The following is an 18,172-nucleotide window of genomic DNA, read 5'->3' on the forward strand; positions in this document are numbered from 1 at the left end:
TGTATGTGGTGCTGAGGATCAAACCCGGGCCGCACGCATGCCAGGCGAGCGCACTACCGCTTGAGCCACATCCCCAGCCCTGTTTATTTTTATTTATTTATTTTTATGTGGTGCTGGGGATGGAACCCAGGGGCTCACGTGTGCGAGGCAAGCGCTCTACTACTGAGCTACAACCCCAGCCTGAAATTTCTTAATAAAGAAAAAAAATCATATGGCTGAGGTTGCTAAGGTCTATGGTAAGAAAGAATCTTTGACCCATGAAATTGTGAAGAGGGAAAAAGACATTCGTACTAGTTTTGTTGACACAACTCAAATTACAAAAGTTATGCCACATGCGTGATAATTATTTAGTCAAAATTGTAAAAGCATTAAATTAAAGCATTCAGTACTACTGTGGTTTCAGGCATCCACTAAGGGTCTTGGAACATATCCTCCTTGAATAAAGGGAGACTAATGTAAGCAGTCATCTTCTCCTTTCCCATCATAAGCAAACAAAAAAAAAACAGCCTCAATTTTCCACCTCTGAAGTGTTCTTGGGAGACTTGCTCAGGTTTCCTTGAACCCAAGAAGCCAGGGACCTGAGGCATATTTTAATTAGAGGAACTAAAGGATCCCAGTGTCTGATCTCACCTATGTTTCTTCTTTGCCCTAAGATGATCTCTCCTTCAAGTAGGCTCATATGTCTTAAAGTAAGTAACAATAATAAGTTTGTGCATGTTTACTCTGGAGGTGCTGACCTTGCCTGGGAGGTAATAGCAAGCTTGTGGTGAGTTCTGGGCAAAGATAACTACACACATTTTCCTGCATCTGTTGATGTGGAGGGACTAAGAACTCTTAGGTGTGATGTTATGCCTGAGTCTCCTTTTGGAAATGGCAGAAAAGATCTTTCTACTGAGACTTAGGAGTGATATTCAAAATATTTACAAGTCAATAAGACCTTAGCACTCACCAACCAGAACAGGAACTGGCCCAAGCAGAACCTAATTGGCTGCCATATTGTCTGGGTATCAGTTCTGTTAACACCCAGCAGAAAGGGTACATCCTCTACAGAAGTAATAATTTTGGATGCCTATGGACTTGTATCCAAGTCTATAGTCTAGGCTCCATTTCCCTTGAGGACGCTGATTGGGATGTTACATGTTTCCACTTCTACTTACTTTCTGGAAACACAGTGCACAACAAGAGCACAGACAATTTCTAGGGCTGCAAGGGCTTACAAATGGCAGTGTGCTTTCTGGGGCTAAGGCCAAATGGCTGCTGTTTTTCGCCTGCCGTCTCAGAGGGAAGAAAGGGTGTCCCCAACTCACTCAGGGACCGTTTCCCTTCAGAGTTCTGCTGAACCACAAAACATCTCCATCTTTACATGCCTCAGAAGGTAAATTAAACAATTCCAGTTCTCGTTAAGAGTAGAAGATATAAATTCATATTGTTCGAGTCTCCTTAAACTCAGTCTATTTGAATATTTTCAGAAGAGGGAAGGTCATAAATGATTTGACTCATATTAAAGAATTTGTAGGAGAAAAAACCAGTCTATTAAAAGTCTTCACTTTTTCACATAACAAATTGTGACTTTTGCAGAATGCTGAAAGCTCTCTTTACACATTACCTGAGAATGGAGGCAGAAAACCAACTTTTATAAATTACCCAGCAAAATGTAGAGTATTGTTGTAACGTAGACTATTAATCTCAGAAGCTCACATCCAGCAGATGCTCAGATAGCTGAGCATCCTGTAATGTAGCATATCCTTTCTAGCAAAACAATGGTAATGCATCTAACCTGTAGGAAGTGTGTGGCTTCAGTGGTCCATCACAGAATTTTTGCTGAGTAGGATCGCATTTTCCACCTAGGCTATCCATCTCTGCTCCAAGCTTAATGTTAAAACTCTTGGAGTTGCTGTCAGGACTTTCGGCACATTTGCTGGCAAAATAATTGGTTTGATACACTCGAATGGAGGCATTGTGCCTGTATTCCAGGTAGGAAGGGAGAGGGTGCTGCTGTTCTGGCTTCATCTCATCGCTGCCTGGAGGAGAAAACCCACAGTTAAGGACTTGCTTTTCTTGTGGCTTGAGTGATTTCTAGCTAGGTTTCTAAGGCTGCCTCCTCATCCATTATCTCTGGTCATCCCAGAGTGCAGATTCTGTGATTGCTGTGAAAGTCTTTTGATGAAATTAATTTTAATTCACTTTTTCTAAAAGAAATTTTGTATACATAACATGCACACACGTGTATATTATCATTTTTCTAGGAAAATAAAATGACATTAGGTCATTGCATCAAATGACAGTTAGTCCCAAAGGGAAGTGCGTGGGAGTAATATTAGCCAAATTATATTGTTATATTGTGTATTATGTGCATGTACTAATATATAACTACAAAATCCCGTAAGTATGTACAACTATAATGCAGCAACACAAAGTGTGGGTAAAAAAAATGAGAATGTACCCAGTAATTCCAGAAAGCTGGACAATTAATTCCCCATTGAGAGAGTGGACCGGCTCCACAAGCTCTCTACCTTGCCAATAACCACTGCAGTTGAGCTAATAAGGAAACCCCTATGACCTGGGAAATAGAGAACAGATAAGAGAAATCATGGCCCTGGCCAGAGCAGTTGTCCCACAAGGAACACTCCACATGCCATTCCCAGTCTGATAATTGCTCTGTGTGGCTCTCTGTTATCTTGGGTACAATTTAGTCCTGGCTCAAACTTGGTCCGTCACTCAGAGCACTTCCCAGAACTCCTCCCTTGTCCACCCAGCCTGCTGTGTGTTTTGGCACTGTCAACTAATTTTGATGCTGGCGGTAGAAAAGCATAATTAGGAAGATAAATATTATAGAGATTAGATACCATTTACAAGGAACTTCAAGGTGTGGTACTGTGGGGTTCATTATCCTGTATTCTTGTTTAATAAAATTTGCTCACAATGAGTAATCTTGGAAATATCATTATCATTATTATTATTTTTGGTTATCAGTTTTCTACTAATGCTCTGTCTGAGGATGCAGATTGATTGGTAGAGGAGAAGAAAGCGATTGAGAGAGATTAATCCTAAGAACTGAGGTCCTCCCAACATCACATTCCCAAGTCCCATTTATCAAAGGTCCAAGTAGAGACTTTTATGGGTTTTTATTTAATTCTATTCACTTTCCTAAATTCCCATGTCCCCCTTCCTAAATCCTGAAGTCACCTTTCAAAATGTTCTTTGGTTTCCCTTCTTTCCCAAATCCCCTCTTTCACACCCCTCCAGCTGTCAGAGCTCCCTGCAGACAAGCAAATCCAAGACCCAGGTGACAGATGACTGCTTGCACTTGATTAGTTCTTTTGTCATTAATTTTCCTTTCCTATAAAGGAAATATTTTGTTGGCAACAGTTGAAAAGGAATGTTGCTTTTAGAATGAGCATATATGCTATGCGTGACATTTACAGGAGATGAACTATTATTTTAAGGATCACAAGGGATCACAACCCGTCTCCATGGACACCAATAATGAAAACCCATCTATCTGGCTTCAGAACCCAAAGCTGCTGTTGGTGTGCCTTCTTTTTGGTCACCTTCTTATATTCATGTAGTAAAACATTATCTTCATTGCAGCCTAATTAAATTTTAAGTCTTTCCACAGTTCACAAATTCATCTTCAATTATGAGGTGTGAGAAAATTTGGGATGCACTACTGACCCTTGAAATTATTTAATCAATTATGCATAACCAACTTTAGTACAATTAAATTAAATGTAAAAGCACACAGACTGTTAGGGACCCAGTGAGACCAAAATACCATTTAGCCTAGAAATTGCTCCAGTGTTTGTTAGGTTTAACGTTCTCTCCTTACCTACAAATGGGTCAAAATTGTCCCCTGACAATCTTAAGAAATTCATGTGCAACACCTTAAACACTTTTGAAAAAATATTATGGAAGTAATATATATTAATATCATTCTAGGCACAAGCATCTCTTTTGGAGAAATAACACATTGGACCTCAATGGCAAATGCATACCCCCAATAGAACTCTCCTACCTGTAGTTTGACAAATGCTAATATAATAAGCTGTGGCCACACTCAGTGGTTATATAGAATGCTGTGATAACTTTTACCTAGTTTTTATCCTGACTTTAGGAATTAGGTAGCCACTGAATAATTCAGGAAACTAGAGAATGAAACATATCATTCTAAATTCAGTAAAGAAGGAATGCTTCTCATGAACATCTTTTGCCTCTTTCAAGCTTTTGGATATTTTTGTGAGTTGGTAGGTGATTTGGGAGTATATAGTTGGTTGTGGTATTTGAGAGAGAGAAGGGCAAAGAATTGAGGCACATTGCTGTTTAATGGTAGAACAAAAGAGTAACAATCAAGATTGATAAGTTGTGAGAGGACTGAACGTGATGATACACACCATGTACCTCCAATAGTGCCTGGCAAATAGTAAGGGCTCAATTAATGATGGTTATGGTTATGATTATTATCTTCCTATTTAATCATTAGGCCCAAAGGTAATTGGCTTTATTGCCACAAGAGTTTTGGAGCAGTTTTTTTTTTTTTTTTGTTACAACTCCCTGTATCCAGCAGAGACAGAGCAGAATGATATCAAAATTAACTTTTCTACTCTTAAAAACTTGTGATGGAAGGAGCCCCCACATGACCTTTGAGAAAGCAATTCTCCATCTAACAGTAGAATTAGTTAACTCACATTAACTTACCATCAGCCTCTCTCACCACCACTGTGAAGTACTTCACAGCTCCGTTGGTGTCACTGAACCAGCTGCAGTTGACAGTAAAGTTGATGGAAGATTTGCTAATTAGCACATCCTTCTCATTCACACGAACATGTGGGGGTGGAGGAGGAGGACCTGGAAAAAGAGGTGGGGAAGGAACCAAGAGGGGTCACAATGCTGCTCTCATCTCCTCCCCACGTCAGTGAAATGGACTCCACTCACTCACATCAGACTCAGCGTGGGACACAGTGTGTGTGTGTTTCAAGCTTGCAGTCAAGAAATTCTCCTTTCCTGAAGGCAAGCAGGCAGAGGAAGTGATTTTCCAGTGGCAAATTAAATATAATGAAAGAGGCAGCTCCTCAGCAGGATTTCCTGAAGTTGTAAGCATCAAATTGCTTCAAAGCTCCATTATAGCTCTAACTGTATCAGGCAAAGTGATGTATTTAGATACTAACTCATTCAGGTACTTCTAAGATCATTTCACTTGTTTGTTGTTAGGATATTTTTACCCAGAAAAATGTTTCCATTTTCTGGAGCTTTCTGGGTCCTCTTCTCCAAGTGACAAGTTTATGTCTAAGGGAACTGTGTGCAAGTGAATAGTGGACTGCATACGAAGAGTAAGGTGCAAAGCCCCCTGTCCTGTGTGACAGGAGGCCCCGCACACAGCTCCAGGGACACTTACGGTCTATCATTGTGATGGTGCTGTCTTCAACCACCTCGCTGGTCACACCGGCCGACTGCACCTTGATGGACACTAGGTACCTCTTATGGGGTACCAGCATCATGATGTTGAGGAGAGATTTTTCTTTCTCCAGCTTTCGGGAAAACTCAATTTCTTGGGTGTCCATTTTGCGGCATTCAATACTATACCCATCGAAGTCAGAATCGGGGGGAATCCAAGAGCAGGCAATGGCTGTCGAGTTCTGGGGCCGGCAGTGCAGGTTTTGTATTTTGTCTGGCTCTAAAGGAGACAGGGAAAGAGACGCATTTCCGCACTCGGGAAGATTATTTTGGTTTTCAGCTCCTCTAGGTCCAACTAGTTCTGAGAGTTCAACACATAGGGTTTTGTTTTCTTTTTAATATTTATTTTTCAGTTGTAGTTGAACACAATCCCTTTATTTTATTTATTCATTTTTATGTGGTGCTGAAGATCAAACCCAGGGCCTCGCATGTGCTAGGCAAGCGCTGTACCGCTGAGCCACAACCCCAGCCCATCAACATATAGTTTTCATCATTTATTTGGATGGTGTTTTGAGGAAAAAAAAAATTCTTACGGGTCTTCAAGAGAATTTTTGCCTGCCAGACCTCACTTTGAAAAAAATATTGAAAATTAAAATGCTGTCCCATTAGAAAATCACCAAATAAAACATGACTGGGAACACAAACATACACAGAAACACGGAAATCGCGTGGCAGAAATCAGGTAGAAGGTGAGGAAGGGAAGTTTTGAGGTTAAAAGGGCGACGTGGTCAGCCTGAATACAAATTCTATTTACCAGCGCTGTACTCTCAAGCAAATTACTTTACCTCCCTATGTTCCATCTGTAAAATGAGGAAATTAAAAATATCTGCCTCGTGTGGTTATTATAATGATTCTCAATGGTGGACATGACTGGTCACCTAGAACCGTGGTTGGCATAGTAATTACTTAATAAATGTAAGCTCTGATAATGATGAAATTAGGAAATGGCATTGTCAATGTTTTATCCCTTAGACCATGACTTCTGTCTCTCTCCTCCATTCTTTGCCTGCCCCTCTCCGCTGACAGGACAAGCTTCAGGCACTAAAAGTGTGTGGTAGCTTCCCATGTATGTCCGTGTCATGCTGTTCTATCCCCCTATGCTTATCACCATCCAGTGTTCTTCTGCTTAACAGAGTAGCTGACACATAGTAGCAACTCAATGTATGGTAGCTGATCTTATTTGTTATTGTGAATGACACAGCAATGAGTAAAAGATTCAGTCTGAAAGAAAAGCTCTTACGAGACCGTTCAAGTTAGTAACCAAACTCTGAGACCGCCCCCAGTTAGCTGTATGTCTACCATTTCTAATTACATGCTATGAAGCTAAGCTGGACAGTTGAGATGAGTAGTTTATGAATTTTAATTATAGTAACTGAGTCATTTAAACAAGAAAAGTTCTCAGACCTCCAATACATAAAATCAGAAGAGCTGTGGTCCTGTGTTGTAAGTGCTTTCAGGGCTCAGAAATGTAAGCCAGAATGGGATCAGGCCCTCCCCTTGCATATCCTCTTTTTCCAGGAATTTCTCAGGAACTCTGAGAAACTCTGGGACTAGAACTTGAAAACTAGGTCTATGCCACTCCGTTTCACTCCAGGAGTTGAAAGCCTTGATAAAGAGTAAATTTCAAGGGTAAATTGTTCTATTGGCCACAGCACAAAATACAATAAGTTCTCAGATAGCAATCATCAGTGAGTGCAACCTACCAAATAAGCTTACAGCAACACTGTATGTTGTAGAAGAGAGTTGAAAAATAAGGCAAAAGGCAGTTATGATGGCCCTTGTGAACACTGAATGGGAAAAACCAATTCCACTTTATTGTTGGTTTTTTTTTTTTAAAGAGAGAGAGAGAGAGAGAGAGAGAGAGAGAGAGAGAGAGTTTTTTTAATATTTATTTTTTAGTTTTTTCGGCGGACACAACATCTTTGTTTGCATGTGGTGCTGAGGATCAAACCTGGGCCACAAATTGTTGGGTTTTTATGGTCCCTCTTACAAAATTTCATCCTTTCCCTACTTTTCCCTTCCTCCACCTCCCCAAACTAAATTTATATAACCACTTAAAGACCTTGTAGAGAAGACTAGCTATATAATTTTCAAGGTCCAGTGCCAAATGAAAATGCATTGCCCAATGTTCAAAAATTAAGAATTTTAAGCTATTGACATCAAAGAATTAAGGCAAGTACAGGGCCTATCTAAGCAAGGCTTCTGAGTGCATGCATAGCTGGTGACCCTGGTGTTGCTTGTGGAATAGGTCATTCTTTCAACTCATGAAGGACTAGTTACATAGATGAATTTTAGGAACTATGTGTAGACTGAGTAGTCCCTTAAAATGGCAATACCTGGTACTCTGCTTTGTAATGCAACACACCTTCTCTTGACACATGTTTTGCTACAGAAATTCTTGTGCAAAACAATCACAAGACTCATCCATCATCTGTGTGACACCAAATTAATTCTTGTTTCATATCAAGGACTACAAATGTCACTAAATCACAAAGATTAGATGAAGATGACTTCAAGAAAAAAAATAACAAAGATTTTTTGGTATAGAGGAAGAACTGGTCTTGAGGCAGGCAATAATTGTGTCTTTCATAACACAACTGCTTGTTGATCTGCTGAACTCCCTTCAAAATAAGTCACAGCTGAGTCCCAATGACACCTTTCTCTTCAGACTGGAGAAAATTTTTCAAGGCATCCTGCCAAATACATAATTCTGATAATCTGCAGAAAGAATATCATGGGAATCTACTTCAACCTTTTCCTTCAATTTCTTCTCTCTCCCCTTGACCTCTAAATCCTCCCAGTTTTCCAAGACTCAAGTCACGTCCCTTTTCACTAAGAAATGGGCACTGCTCTGGTTTCTGGTTCTGCATGAATAGAGCTTGGAAGTTGCCACTCTATCCCAACAAATAAAAAGCTGATCAGACACAAAATTAGCAAATCTTATTGGATCTGTAAGAGGAGTGAGGACACAGGGCAAACTGCTGACCCCAAAAACTACAGAGACAGAGAAGTGAATATGGAAGTGAATATGGAAGTTAGGGTTCACTATAGCACTCATGAGCTGAGGACCAATCTAGCAATTGGTGTTCAGGTAGGAAAATCAGAGCTATAACAGAAGAATTGCTGGAGGCTGAGTGTGGATATGTTTGAGAGCTAGAAACCGCAGGATGACCCAGATGTGGGAGCCCCCACACGTTTCTGAGTTTTAGCTCTGGGAACTTAACCAGGTTCCCACAATGAAAATGGGAGAAAAATCCCCTTGTGTGATGGTACCTATGGACTGTGTGATGCACAGTCCATAGGTACCAGCTCTCTAAAGGAATAAGATGTGCTCATGGAGTCACCATGCAAAGCTCCCTCCCCACCTTGCCACATCACTAAAGGCCTATCACAGCTATTCCTCTTACCTAGTACATCATGTTTGGTTATAAAAAAAAATTTACAAAGCATATTAACAGGCAAAACACATAGTTTGAAAAGAATGAAGAAGCATCTGGAACCAGAAGAGGATATGACAGGAATGTGGGAACGATCTGCCCAGGAATTTAAAACAAGAATGAATGTGATAAGGCTCTAATGGATGAGGTAGACAACACAATAGAACAGACGGGTGATACAAAGTGGACATTCTAAGAACCAAAAAGAAATGCTAGAGATCAAAACACTGTAATAAGAATGAAGAGTGACTTTGATGGAATTATTAGTAGACTAGGCATGGCTGAGGAAAGAGTCTCTGAACTTCAGGATACAGGACAAACTGCTGTCCCCAAAACTACAATAGAGACCTGCAAAACTGACCATAGCTTGGATATTCTGGAACTTCATCACCATATCCAAGACATTCAAAATAATAGAGCTGATTTTTCAGATCCTTCTTCTTTGGCTAACCAAATATTGAAGGAGTTAAATGGATTCAACCCTGGAAATATTCTCAAACACCTGGTACATTATTGGATTATTCTCTTTGCTGCTAATTCTCTATTGCATTGTAATTGTAGGATGGCGAGTCTTCAGAACAAAAATGCAAAAACTCCAGAAAGTGAACCGCCGCCTCATTTTTACAAAGAGAAAGGGGGAATATGTCGGGAGCCATTCTCACACGTGACTGGGTGACTCCCAGTTAGGGTCTGAGGTGCTCTGGCTGTGTCGGAGCTTTCCCGGCCCTCTCCTGTTGAGAGAACCCATCCGTGTGGGGGTGTAACTGACCACTGACCCCGGAGGCCCAATCACTGACCCTGACCTTGGAGTGTGGCCCCCCCCTTCAACCTTCATTGGATGGAATTATCCCCTGAGTTTCTTGCTCCCCAATAAAAGGCTACTCCCTGGCGTGCTCGCTCTCTCTCTCCTGCTAGCCCTGAGTAATCCTTGCTGCCCTGCCAGGCGGTTAGAGGAGGGAACCAGAGAGGGGAGCCGTCTCAGACCTGGTCATAGAAAAAGGTAACTGAGTCTGTGTGTTTATTTCGATCTCACTAGCTAACTTTTATGCCAAGAACCTCATTAATGAAACCATTGCGCTGGCCACATGGTAGAATATTTTTCACACTACAGAAAAGCAATGATAACCTCCTGAAAGAAGCCAAAGGAGAAAAACATGTTACCTATAGAAGAGCAAAGATAAGAATAAGCAAAGATAATAACTGCAAATTGTTCATCATAGCTAGAGCATATTTGTGAGAAAGTGAGAACTGGAATGCTTTTTTTCTTTTGAGGCACTGGGGATGGAACCCCTTGTGCACACTAGGCAAATGTTCTATCTCTGAGTCACACCCTCAACCCATGAAATGGCTTTATATAAGAACTACAAACCATAAACTTCTACTTTGTTTAAGCCTCTGTTATTTTAGGATTTGTATTACCCATAGCCCTACCCAATTTTAATACAATCCTAGATAAATAAATATATGATTTTATTTGTTACTCATAAAACACAGAGTTGAGTGCCTCTTTGGGCTGGTTGTTCTCCTCTGGAGCATGCCCCATTTAGCAAATACTGCTCTTAAATTCTAGCATATAGGATGGGAATATAATAGTCCATATGTGACATACAAGTCTACTGGCATTGCATGAACTCTTAAACTGAGCAGCCAGGAAGCTGTTGGGAAAGGTGATCTTATGTGTGCAATCATTGGCTGCCCCCTTGGCTATGTAAAAATGAACCTTGTGCCAGAACATTTCCCTCACAAGACATCAAGAGCCCCATGGCTTGTACTGGGCTGATCACTCTGTGTGAGAACTTCTTTCCCATTTGCATGCTCAAAATATGTTCTTTTGTTCTGCATCACAGAGTACCCAGGCAACACCAAGACTATATCTGTCCTCTGAGGAGGGGGTCAGAGCACTTGTATTGCCTCTGAGGGGTGTGTTTTGCCACTCGCCCAGCAACAGTATCAGGAGAGACCCACTGACGGGGGGCTGACGCATGCTGTTGAATCTGATCTTGTCTGGTCTCTTCTCTTCTTTATGTGAGTAAAGCTTTGTTCTACCCAGTGCTTGATTACACTGGGTTTCACTTGGTGACTCCAATACCAAGATGCAAGGGGCAAGAGTATTGAGTCCTATTCTGGATTTGGTAACCAAGTGTGTGGTGTTCTGCTTAACAGATTCAATTGACACCATCTAAAATAAGCCGCTGAAAACGCATCCAGAGCTTGCTATGAACCAGAACTCTTAGTTCTTTTTCACACATAATTATCTGATCCCAAAATGCTCTTTGATACAATATTGAGCACAAGTTATACCTGTCATAGTTTTAATATTTATTGAATAAATGAAAAAAACCTCTTGCTTAAATTTCTGATTTTCAACTACATACTTTAACAACCAATAATTGATCTAGGAAATTACATTTACTGGGTATTAACTGATTTATTTGCTGCTAGTTTTCCCCTTTCAATCTGTTCTCTGCAATGTACCCCGAGTGACTTGCTAAAGTGTAAATATGATTATACTATCTCTGCAGATCTGAGAGGCTCCAATTGGTTCAGAATAAAGTTCAAAGTTGTTAGCACAGCACACAAGACATTTTATGATCGGATTCTCTTTATGCTCACCTTTCATTCTCTGGCCAACTTCTTTCTGCTTTTTTATTAGCAGACTTTTCCCTCTCCTCCCTGACTTGCAATATTTTATTCTCCCTATCTGCAATATTCTTCACTTCTTTCCCCACTTTCACCTGATAAATCTTGTTCTCTCTTTATTTTCAATTTGGATTTTCTTCTTCTAGGACACTCTCTTGTATTGGCTCAGATGCCCCTAATACACATTTTTACAAAGTGTCATTTACTTCCCTTATCACAAAGAATAATTATCTGTTCAGTTATAATATCTCCTACCCAAGCTCCATGAGGGTACAAGTAAATTCTTCGTATTCCATTTCAATGTTGAATGAATGAAGAAATGCATGGAGACTTCTACCTGAATTCAAATCCAACCAATCTCAAATAAAAAACTATATTCAAACCAAGCCCCGTTGGGATAAGATGTTGAATATATCCTTCCTCTCACTCCCTCCGAAATTCAAGAAAAGAAAAACATGTCATACTTGTTCTCACAGATCCAGAAATTGGTTTGCTGTAGGTTTTCCAGGAATCTCCACTGACAGTCTTGACGCTGAACTGATAGGATCTTCCTGGACGAAGACCATACACAATGCGTCCTTCTGATTTTCTGTTGCTGTAGGGGTTGAAGACAGTGAGTGCATCTCTGGGGAGCCATTGTAGCTCAAAGTCATTGTAGTCTGTCCAGTCTGGGGGTCCCTTCCAGGTGATGGCCAAAGATGTGTTTGCAACATCAGCAAATGACAAAAGACTGGGAGGACTTGGGGCTGTACGTAGGAGAAAGTGAAAGGTCACATAATCTCATCTGTGTCATAACATATACAAATATGATCACTGATAACGATAATGACATAGTAGGAACTTTCATTTATAGTATTTATTATGTATAAGACAATGTCCTCAAATGTTTTATGTACCTTTTCTTTAATATTCATAACTAAGCTTCCTTACCAAGGTCATATAGAGCATGAATATTCCCTGAATAGGTTACAAGTGTGTCAGGATATTGATTCCATTGTATTTCGGGTGGCCTGGCTGAGGTTCATAGATAATTATGTCCAGTTTTAGATCGCCTTGTTGATTGACCCCAGGTAGCATACAGATATTATCTAGGTGTGCTCAAGACATAAAAACTTTAGGAAGCACTGGTCATAGCAACACAATGATGATTTTATCATTAACTCCATTTTACAGATATGAAAACTGAATGCTCAGTGACCCACCTGGCTTCATAGAGATTAAGTGGCAGTGCAAAGCTAAGGATCTAGTTCTTTTTGACCAAAGAACGTATCTTTTATTTATTGTACCCTAGTGCCTTTTGCATTTCAGGAACTAGTACATGGCGCATCATTGATTTTATTCATCATTAAAGACATAGTTAAAATGTGTATTAGGAAGCTGCTTGTCACCAACACTTGGCAATTGGTGATTGGGCTTCTTACCTGTTCTGCCCTCCCCTGTAACCTTATTGCTGAGATCTCCACTGTGAGTTATCACACACAGTGTGTACTTCCTTCCAGGGACAAGACCCTGAAAACGCCTCTCTGTCAGGTCCTTGTCTTTCCAGTTTTCCTTTTTTGTGCCATTGGGATTGTAGAGAATCAGTTCATAAAAGTCGAGGTCCCCAGGAGCTGGACTCCAGCTGAACCAAAGACTATCTGTCATGTTCCGATTGGATCCTTTGAGATGACTCACAGGGGCTGGGACTTAAATAGAAGAAAAGTTTACTGTGAATAAAAGAGAAGTAAAGTATTTGGCCCACAGGTAAGAACATGAGCTGCGCTGGTCAGGTAGGTGAGTAAGAACACATTGTGGAGTCAGTTCTTAGTTACGTTTTGGGTCACTTATGCTATGGGGCATGTGGGCTGCACAGGTGGTGGTTTCCATAGGGTCGCCACATGAATCCTGACAAACAGGTAAAATGAAATGTTTAGGAATTATTAATACTTAACCAAGTAGTTTGTCACTTAGGTTATCAAAGGCCCAGAAAAAATGTTCATTAATGGTTCTAGCTCCTTCTATTCTGAGCCATCTAAATGGAAGCAAACACTCAATAACCCCTTTCTGAGTCTCTTTACTTCCTCTCCATCTGCCTTTAGTTTTCTACTCTCTTTGTTATCAGAATCTGCATTGGTACAACCTCACTTAAGAAAAGAAATGTTAACGGTCACTTCTACTATTGTATAAGTTAGGCACCTGCCACCTGCTCCATGCATATTTAAGCTTTGTTGTTCTTTGGTCAGTAAAAAATGATGCCCCTGTTGGAGGAGCTTCAAACATCAATGAGCAGGCAAGGGACAATGTGCGGAGGGCAGGTTGCCTGGAAATGGTAACATGCAGGCAATTCTATTTGTCCTCTAAGCTCACCACTGCTCTTTTTCATTCCCTTTAGTGGCCCACTCTTGGGTGCCTTTGGGATATGTTTTTCAGGAGACTCATCTTTGGGGCTCGGTTAAGATGCCTTCTCTGTTTAAAGTATTGTCTTGTCCTGCCAAGTCACTGTCACAACAGTATTCACTTCTTTCAAAGAATGTAAGATGTTCCAATGTCTTTCCCCTTTAAAATCTGCTGTCCCTGCCCCCTCTTCTCTCCCTTGTGCAGAGTTCTCAGAGGTCAGGGGCCTTATCTAGAAAAACAAGAGATTCCATTTTTCCTCTCGGTCTTGGAATCCTGTTTTTATTTCATTTAGTGCTATGTTTCCAATCAAAGTAATCATTGCTTGTTTAATTGTGGTTGCCCTTCTCTGGACCTGTCCTCTGCCTTGTGTTTTTTGTAGGAAGCTGAAGGACACGAATTGAATAGAGCCATGTTGGATTACAACCCTCATGCACAGTTTGCTGGCAAGAAGAGAAGCCATATTCATTTTCCATCAAGCACTAGGAGGAAAATAAGTGGAAGCAAAAAAATAAATAAACCAGAAGCCAGTGGAAAAAAAAAACAGTCCACAAATTATTTATCTATCATCAAAGGCCTGATTTAGGGTCAAAAAGCTTGAAGGTCACAGAATTATACAACGTTATTACCTGGATAGAACAGGGAACTAAGGACAAATCAAGGAAGAGGCAGTGAGCATTGGGAGAAGTTTCTTGCTATTTACTACTGCTTGGGTCTCTGGGTCTTACCTGTTCTGCCAAAAATGAAAGACTCATTAGACAGCTCCCCACTGTGAGTTACGATCACCATTTTGTACATTCGGCCTTGTAGCAAGTTCTGGAAAGAGAAGCTCTGGATTTGTGGGTCCACTTGGGCTCTCTCCTGAAGTGTTCGATCCGGGTTGTACAGAAAGATGTTATACCAGTTGAACTCCCCCTCTGAGGCGGTCCAACTGAAGGACAGGTGTCTAGTGGAGTTTTCTGTGATCCTCAGGTTGGTGACAGCTGCCGGGACTGGAAAAGTCAAGAAGTGACAGAATGAGATTAAATTTTGGCATGTCCCTGACATGGTCCACTCAGGATTAACAATGGGTGGGTGCACTCAACCCAAGCCAGGTGGTATCTGCATTTAAAATATGTTGACTTACAATGGCTGTGAATAGCAACCTCCTCAGTAGACTACACAGTCTGCTGTTTATACAGGTTGCCCTTACGGACCCTGATGATAGCCCTTTCCAGTGGACATTCATGTCTTTGATCCAGAACTGTTCCCAACCAAGGCCCCAGAAGGTATGTGGAGTACCTTTGGGAAGTTCCAGGGCATGGCATTCAGGGTTCACGTTGGGCAAGTCATCATGTCCATCCATACCAGGCTACAGAACAAGTAGCATGTGACTGAGCCCCTATGCAGTGCGCCAAGTTCAAGTTTCCTGGCCACCACAAGACTGACATCTCAAAGAAGTGGAGCTTCCCTAAGTTTAATGAGGATGAATCTGAAGACATGGTGGCTGAGAAGCAGCTTGTTCCCTGTGGGTATGAGGTCCAACACATCCCAGTCATGTTCCCCTGGACAAGTGGTGGGCTCTGCATTTGTGAGGCCTTCTAATGTGATACCCCCTCTTTTATCATTTCCACCAATAAATACTACTAAATAACCACAAAATAACTGACTTCATGGAGGCCTAAAGCAAAGAAACCTGAAGTCTGAATTACTGATGCTAAAGTTATTAATTAAAAAAAAAAACAAAGCCACAAGAGAACAACAACAACAACAACAACAACAAAATCAAAACAAAACAGAAATGGGAAATTATCTTCACAGACATTTTTGGGAATTAAAATAATCTGATGTGGCTGACTAAATGTTTTTCTAACACTGAGGACTAGATTAGAGATCAAAAGACTGTCTTTGAGTCTCCACAAAGGCTAAGATATGGTTATTGAGAGGAAGGGAGAAGAAAATGGAAAAGAAAGGAAAAACAAATGGAAAGAGAAATTAGGCTTAGGGATATGGGAAAGAAAAAACAACAGGAAAAGTCAAAACCACTTTTAAAAAATGGTTTATATTGAGACTCTGCCACACCTTTGGCCTTCAGTGGCACTTGGTGGTAAGGTGGTCCAGTGCTGCTAGAAAGTACTCCCTTCTGGGTTGGCCTGAGTCTTGTGGATGTAAACAGAAAAGGGCATCTGTCTTGATTTTGTTTGAGTTCTCCTTTGTCCAGTTCTTTTTGTTTTCCCCCTCTCCTTACTCTAACCCCTTAAAAGTTCATATTGTCCCTTAAAGTGGCTGCAATGGCTACACTTGCACCAAGAATAAGAGTTTCCTTTTCTCCACACCCTTGCTAACATTAGCTACTTCTTGTCTTTTTGATAATAGTCACTCTAACCAGAGTTGACATGATATCTCACTGTGAGTTTGACTTGCATTTCCTGATGGCTAATGAAATCAAACTTTTTTCCCCCCTAAATTTATTGGCCATTTGAATTTCTTCTTTTGGGAAGTGTCCATTCATATCCTGTGTCTATTTTTAAATTGTATTATTTGGGTTTTTTTATTGAGTTTTTTAAGTTCTTTCAATATTCTGAATATTAATCCTTTGTCAGATGAATTTCATGCAAAAAACATTTTCCCCTTTCTGTCTTACCTTTTCTTTCTTTCTTTTTCTTTTTTCTTTTTCTGTATGATGCTGGGGATTGAATACAGGGCTTTGTGCATGCAAGGCAAGCACTGTACCAACCTGAGTTCTATCCCCATATTTTCCCCTTTCCAGCCCATATTTTCCCCTTTCTTTAGGTTATCTCTTCACTCTGGTGATTGTGTCTCTGCAGAAGCATTTTAGTTTCTTTCTTTTTTCTTTTTCTTTTTTTTAGAATTCCTAATCATTGTTCACATTTAATAATAATGAAAACTAAATTCTTTTTCTTTTACAATTTTTTTATATCTCTGGTTGTATACACAATATATTCACACCAATTCGTGTCTTCATACATATACTTTATTATGTTAGCTTTGTTTCCTGAGCTTTTGGGTCTTATTTAAAATATTGTTTATTATACTATTGTCTTGAAATGTTCCTACTCATCTATTGGTATATTATAGTTTCCAATATTACATTCAGGTCTTCAATTCATTTCAAGTTCATTTTTTTTGTATAGGATGAGAGATAGGGGTCAAGTTTCAATCTTCTGCATGTGAATATCCAGTTTTCTGAACACCATTTGTTAAAGAGTCTGTCCTTTCTCCAATGTAGGATTTTGGTGCCTCTGTTGAGAATCAATTGGCTACAAATGCATGGGGGATATTTCCAGGTTCTCTCTTCTGTGTCTGTTTTTAGGCCAGTCCCATACAGCTTTGTTGTATATTTTGGTGTCAAGTAGTATGATACTTCCAGCTTTGTTTCTTTTCTCTAGACTTTGGCTGGGGGAGGTGTCTCCATTTTGTGTGTGTGTCTTCATCAATTTCTTTCATCAGAGTTTTATACTTTTCGTTGTAGAAGTCTTTTGTTTTCTTGAGTATATCTATTTCTAGTCATTATATTTTGTTTGCAGCAATTGTTAATGGGATTCCATTTTATGATTTCTTTCTCAGCAATTTCATTATTGGTGCTCAAAAATGCTATTAATTTTTTTATGTTGAGTCTATATTCTGTAACTTCATCAAATTTATCTGATCTAATAGTCTTTTGATAGAGTTTTTAGGTTTTTCTATAGATAGAACATATCATCTGCAAACAGGATAATTTGTCTTCCTCCCTTCCTATTTGTTTGCCTTTTCTTTCTTTCTTTTGTCCAATTACTCTAAGACTTTCAGTACTATGTTGACTAACACTGGAAAAGTCGACATCCTTGCTTTGTTCCAGATCTTAGAAAAAAGGTTTCAGCTTCTCCCCCATTCACTATGATGTTGGGAAAGGATTTGTTTTATTATAGTCATTATGTTGAAATATGTTCCTTCTACAATTAATTTGTTCAGAATTCTATCATAAAGGGGTGTGGGACTTGTATCAAATGCTTTTTCTGCATCAGTTAAGATTATCTAAAGATTTTTGTCCATTTTGTTGATTGGTATGTTATAATGGTTGATATGTCTATGATGAACCATCCTTGCATCTCTGAGATAAATTCCTCTTATGATCAATGATCTTAACAATATGCTGTTGGATTTAATTTGCTAGTATTTTGTCAAGAATTTTTGCATTTGTGCTCTTTATAGATACTGGTCTAGAGTTCTCTCTCCTTTTTTTTTTTTTTTTTTGTTGGGTCCCTGTCTGGTTTTGATATCAGGGTAATACT

General features: G+C 39.9%; 1 protein-coding gene and 1 pseudogene across 4 annotated transcripts in view; one reads left to right on the forward strand and one right to left on the reverse strand.

Moving 5' to 3' along the window:
• Ptprb (protein tyrosine phosphatase receptor type B) overlaps nucleotides 1-18,172 on the reverse strand; it is a 119,955-nt gene that overhangs the window by 33,809 nt on the left and 67,974 nt on the right. For all 4 annotated transcript variants that reach the window (XM_076854865.1, XM_076854867.1, XM_076854863.1 and 1 more), the window contains 6 exons: nucleotides 14,630-14,893; nucleotides 12,950-13,213; nucleotides 11,993-12,274; nucleotides 5,393-5,671; nucleotides 4,696-4,845; nucleotides 1,778-2,021 (listed from right to left, as the gene is read on the reverse strand). In XM_076854865.1, the coding sequence (XP_076710980.1) occupies nucleotides 1,778-2,021; nucleotides 4,696-4,845; nucleotides 5,393-5,671; nucleotides 11,993-12,274; nucleotides 12,950-13,213; nucleotides 14,630-14,893 (1,483 nt within the window). The remainder of the gene's footprint in view (nucleotides 1-1,777; nucleotides 2,022-4,695; nucleotides 4,846-5,392; nucleotides 5,672-11,992; nucleotides 12,275-12,949; nucleotides 13,214-14,629; nucleotides 14,894-18,172) is intronic.
• Nucleotides 15,003-15,110, forward strand: LOC143398709 (small nucleolar RNA SNORA70; annotated as a pseudogene).

The sequence above is a fragment of the Callospermophilus lateralis genome, chromosome 4 (assembly GCF_048772815.1).
Source record: "Callospermophilus lateralis isolate mCalLat2 chromosome 4, mCalLat2.hap1, whole genome shotgun sequence".
Lineage (NCBI taxonomy): Eukaryota > Metazoa > Chordata > Mammalia > Rodentia > Sciuridae > Callospermophilus > Callospermophilus lateralis.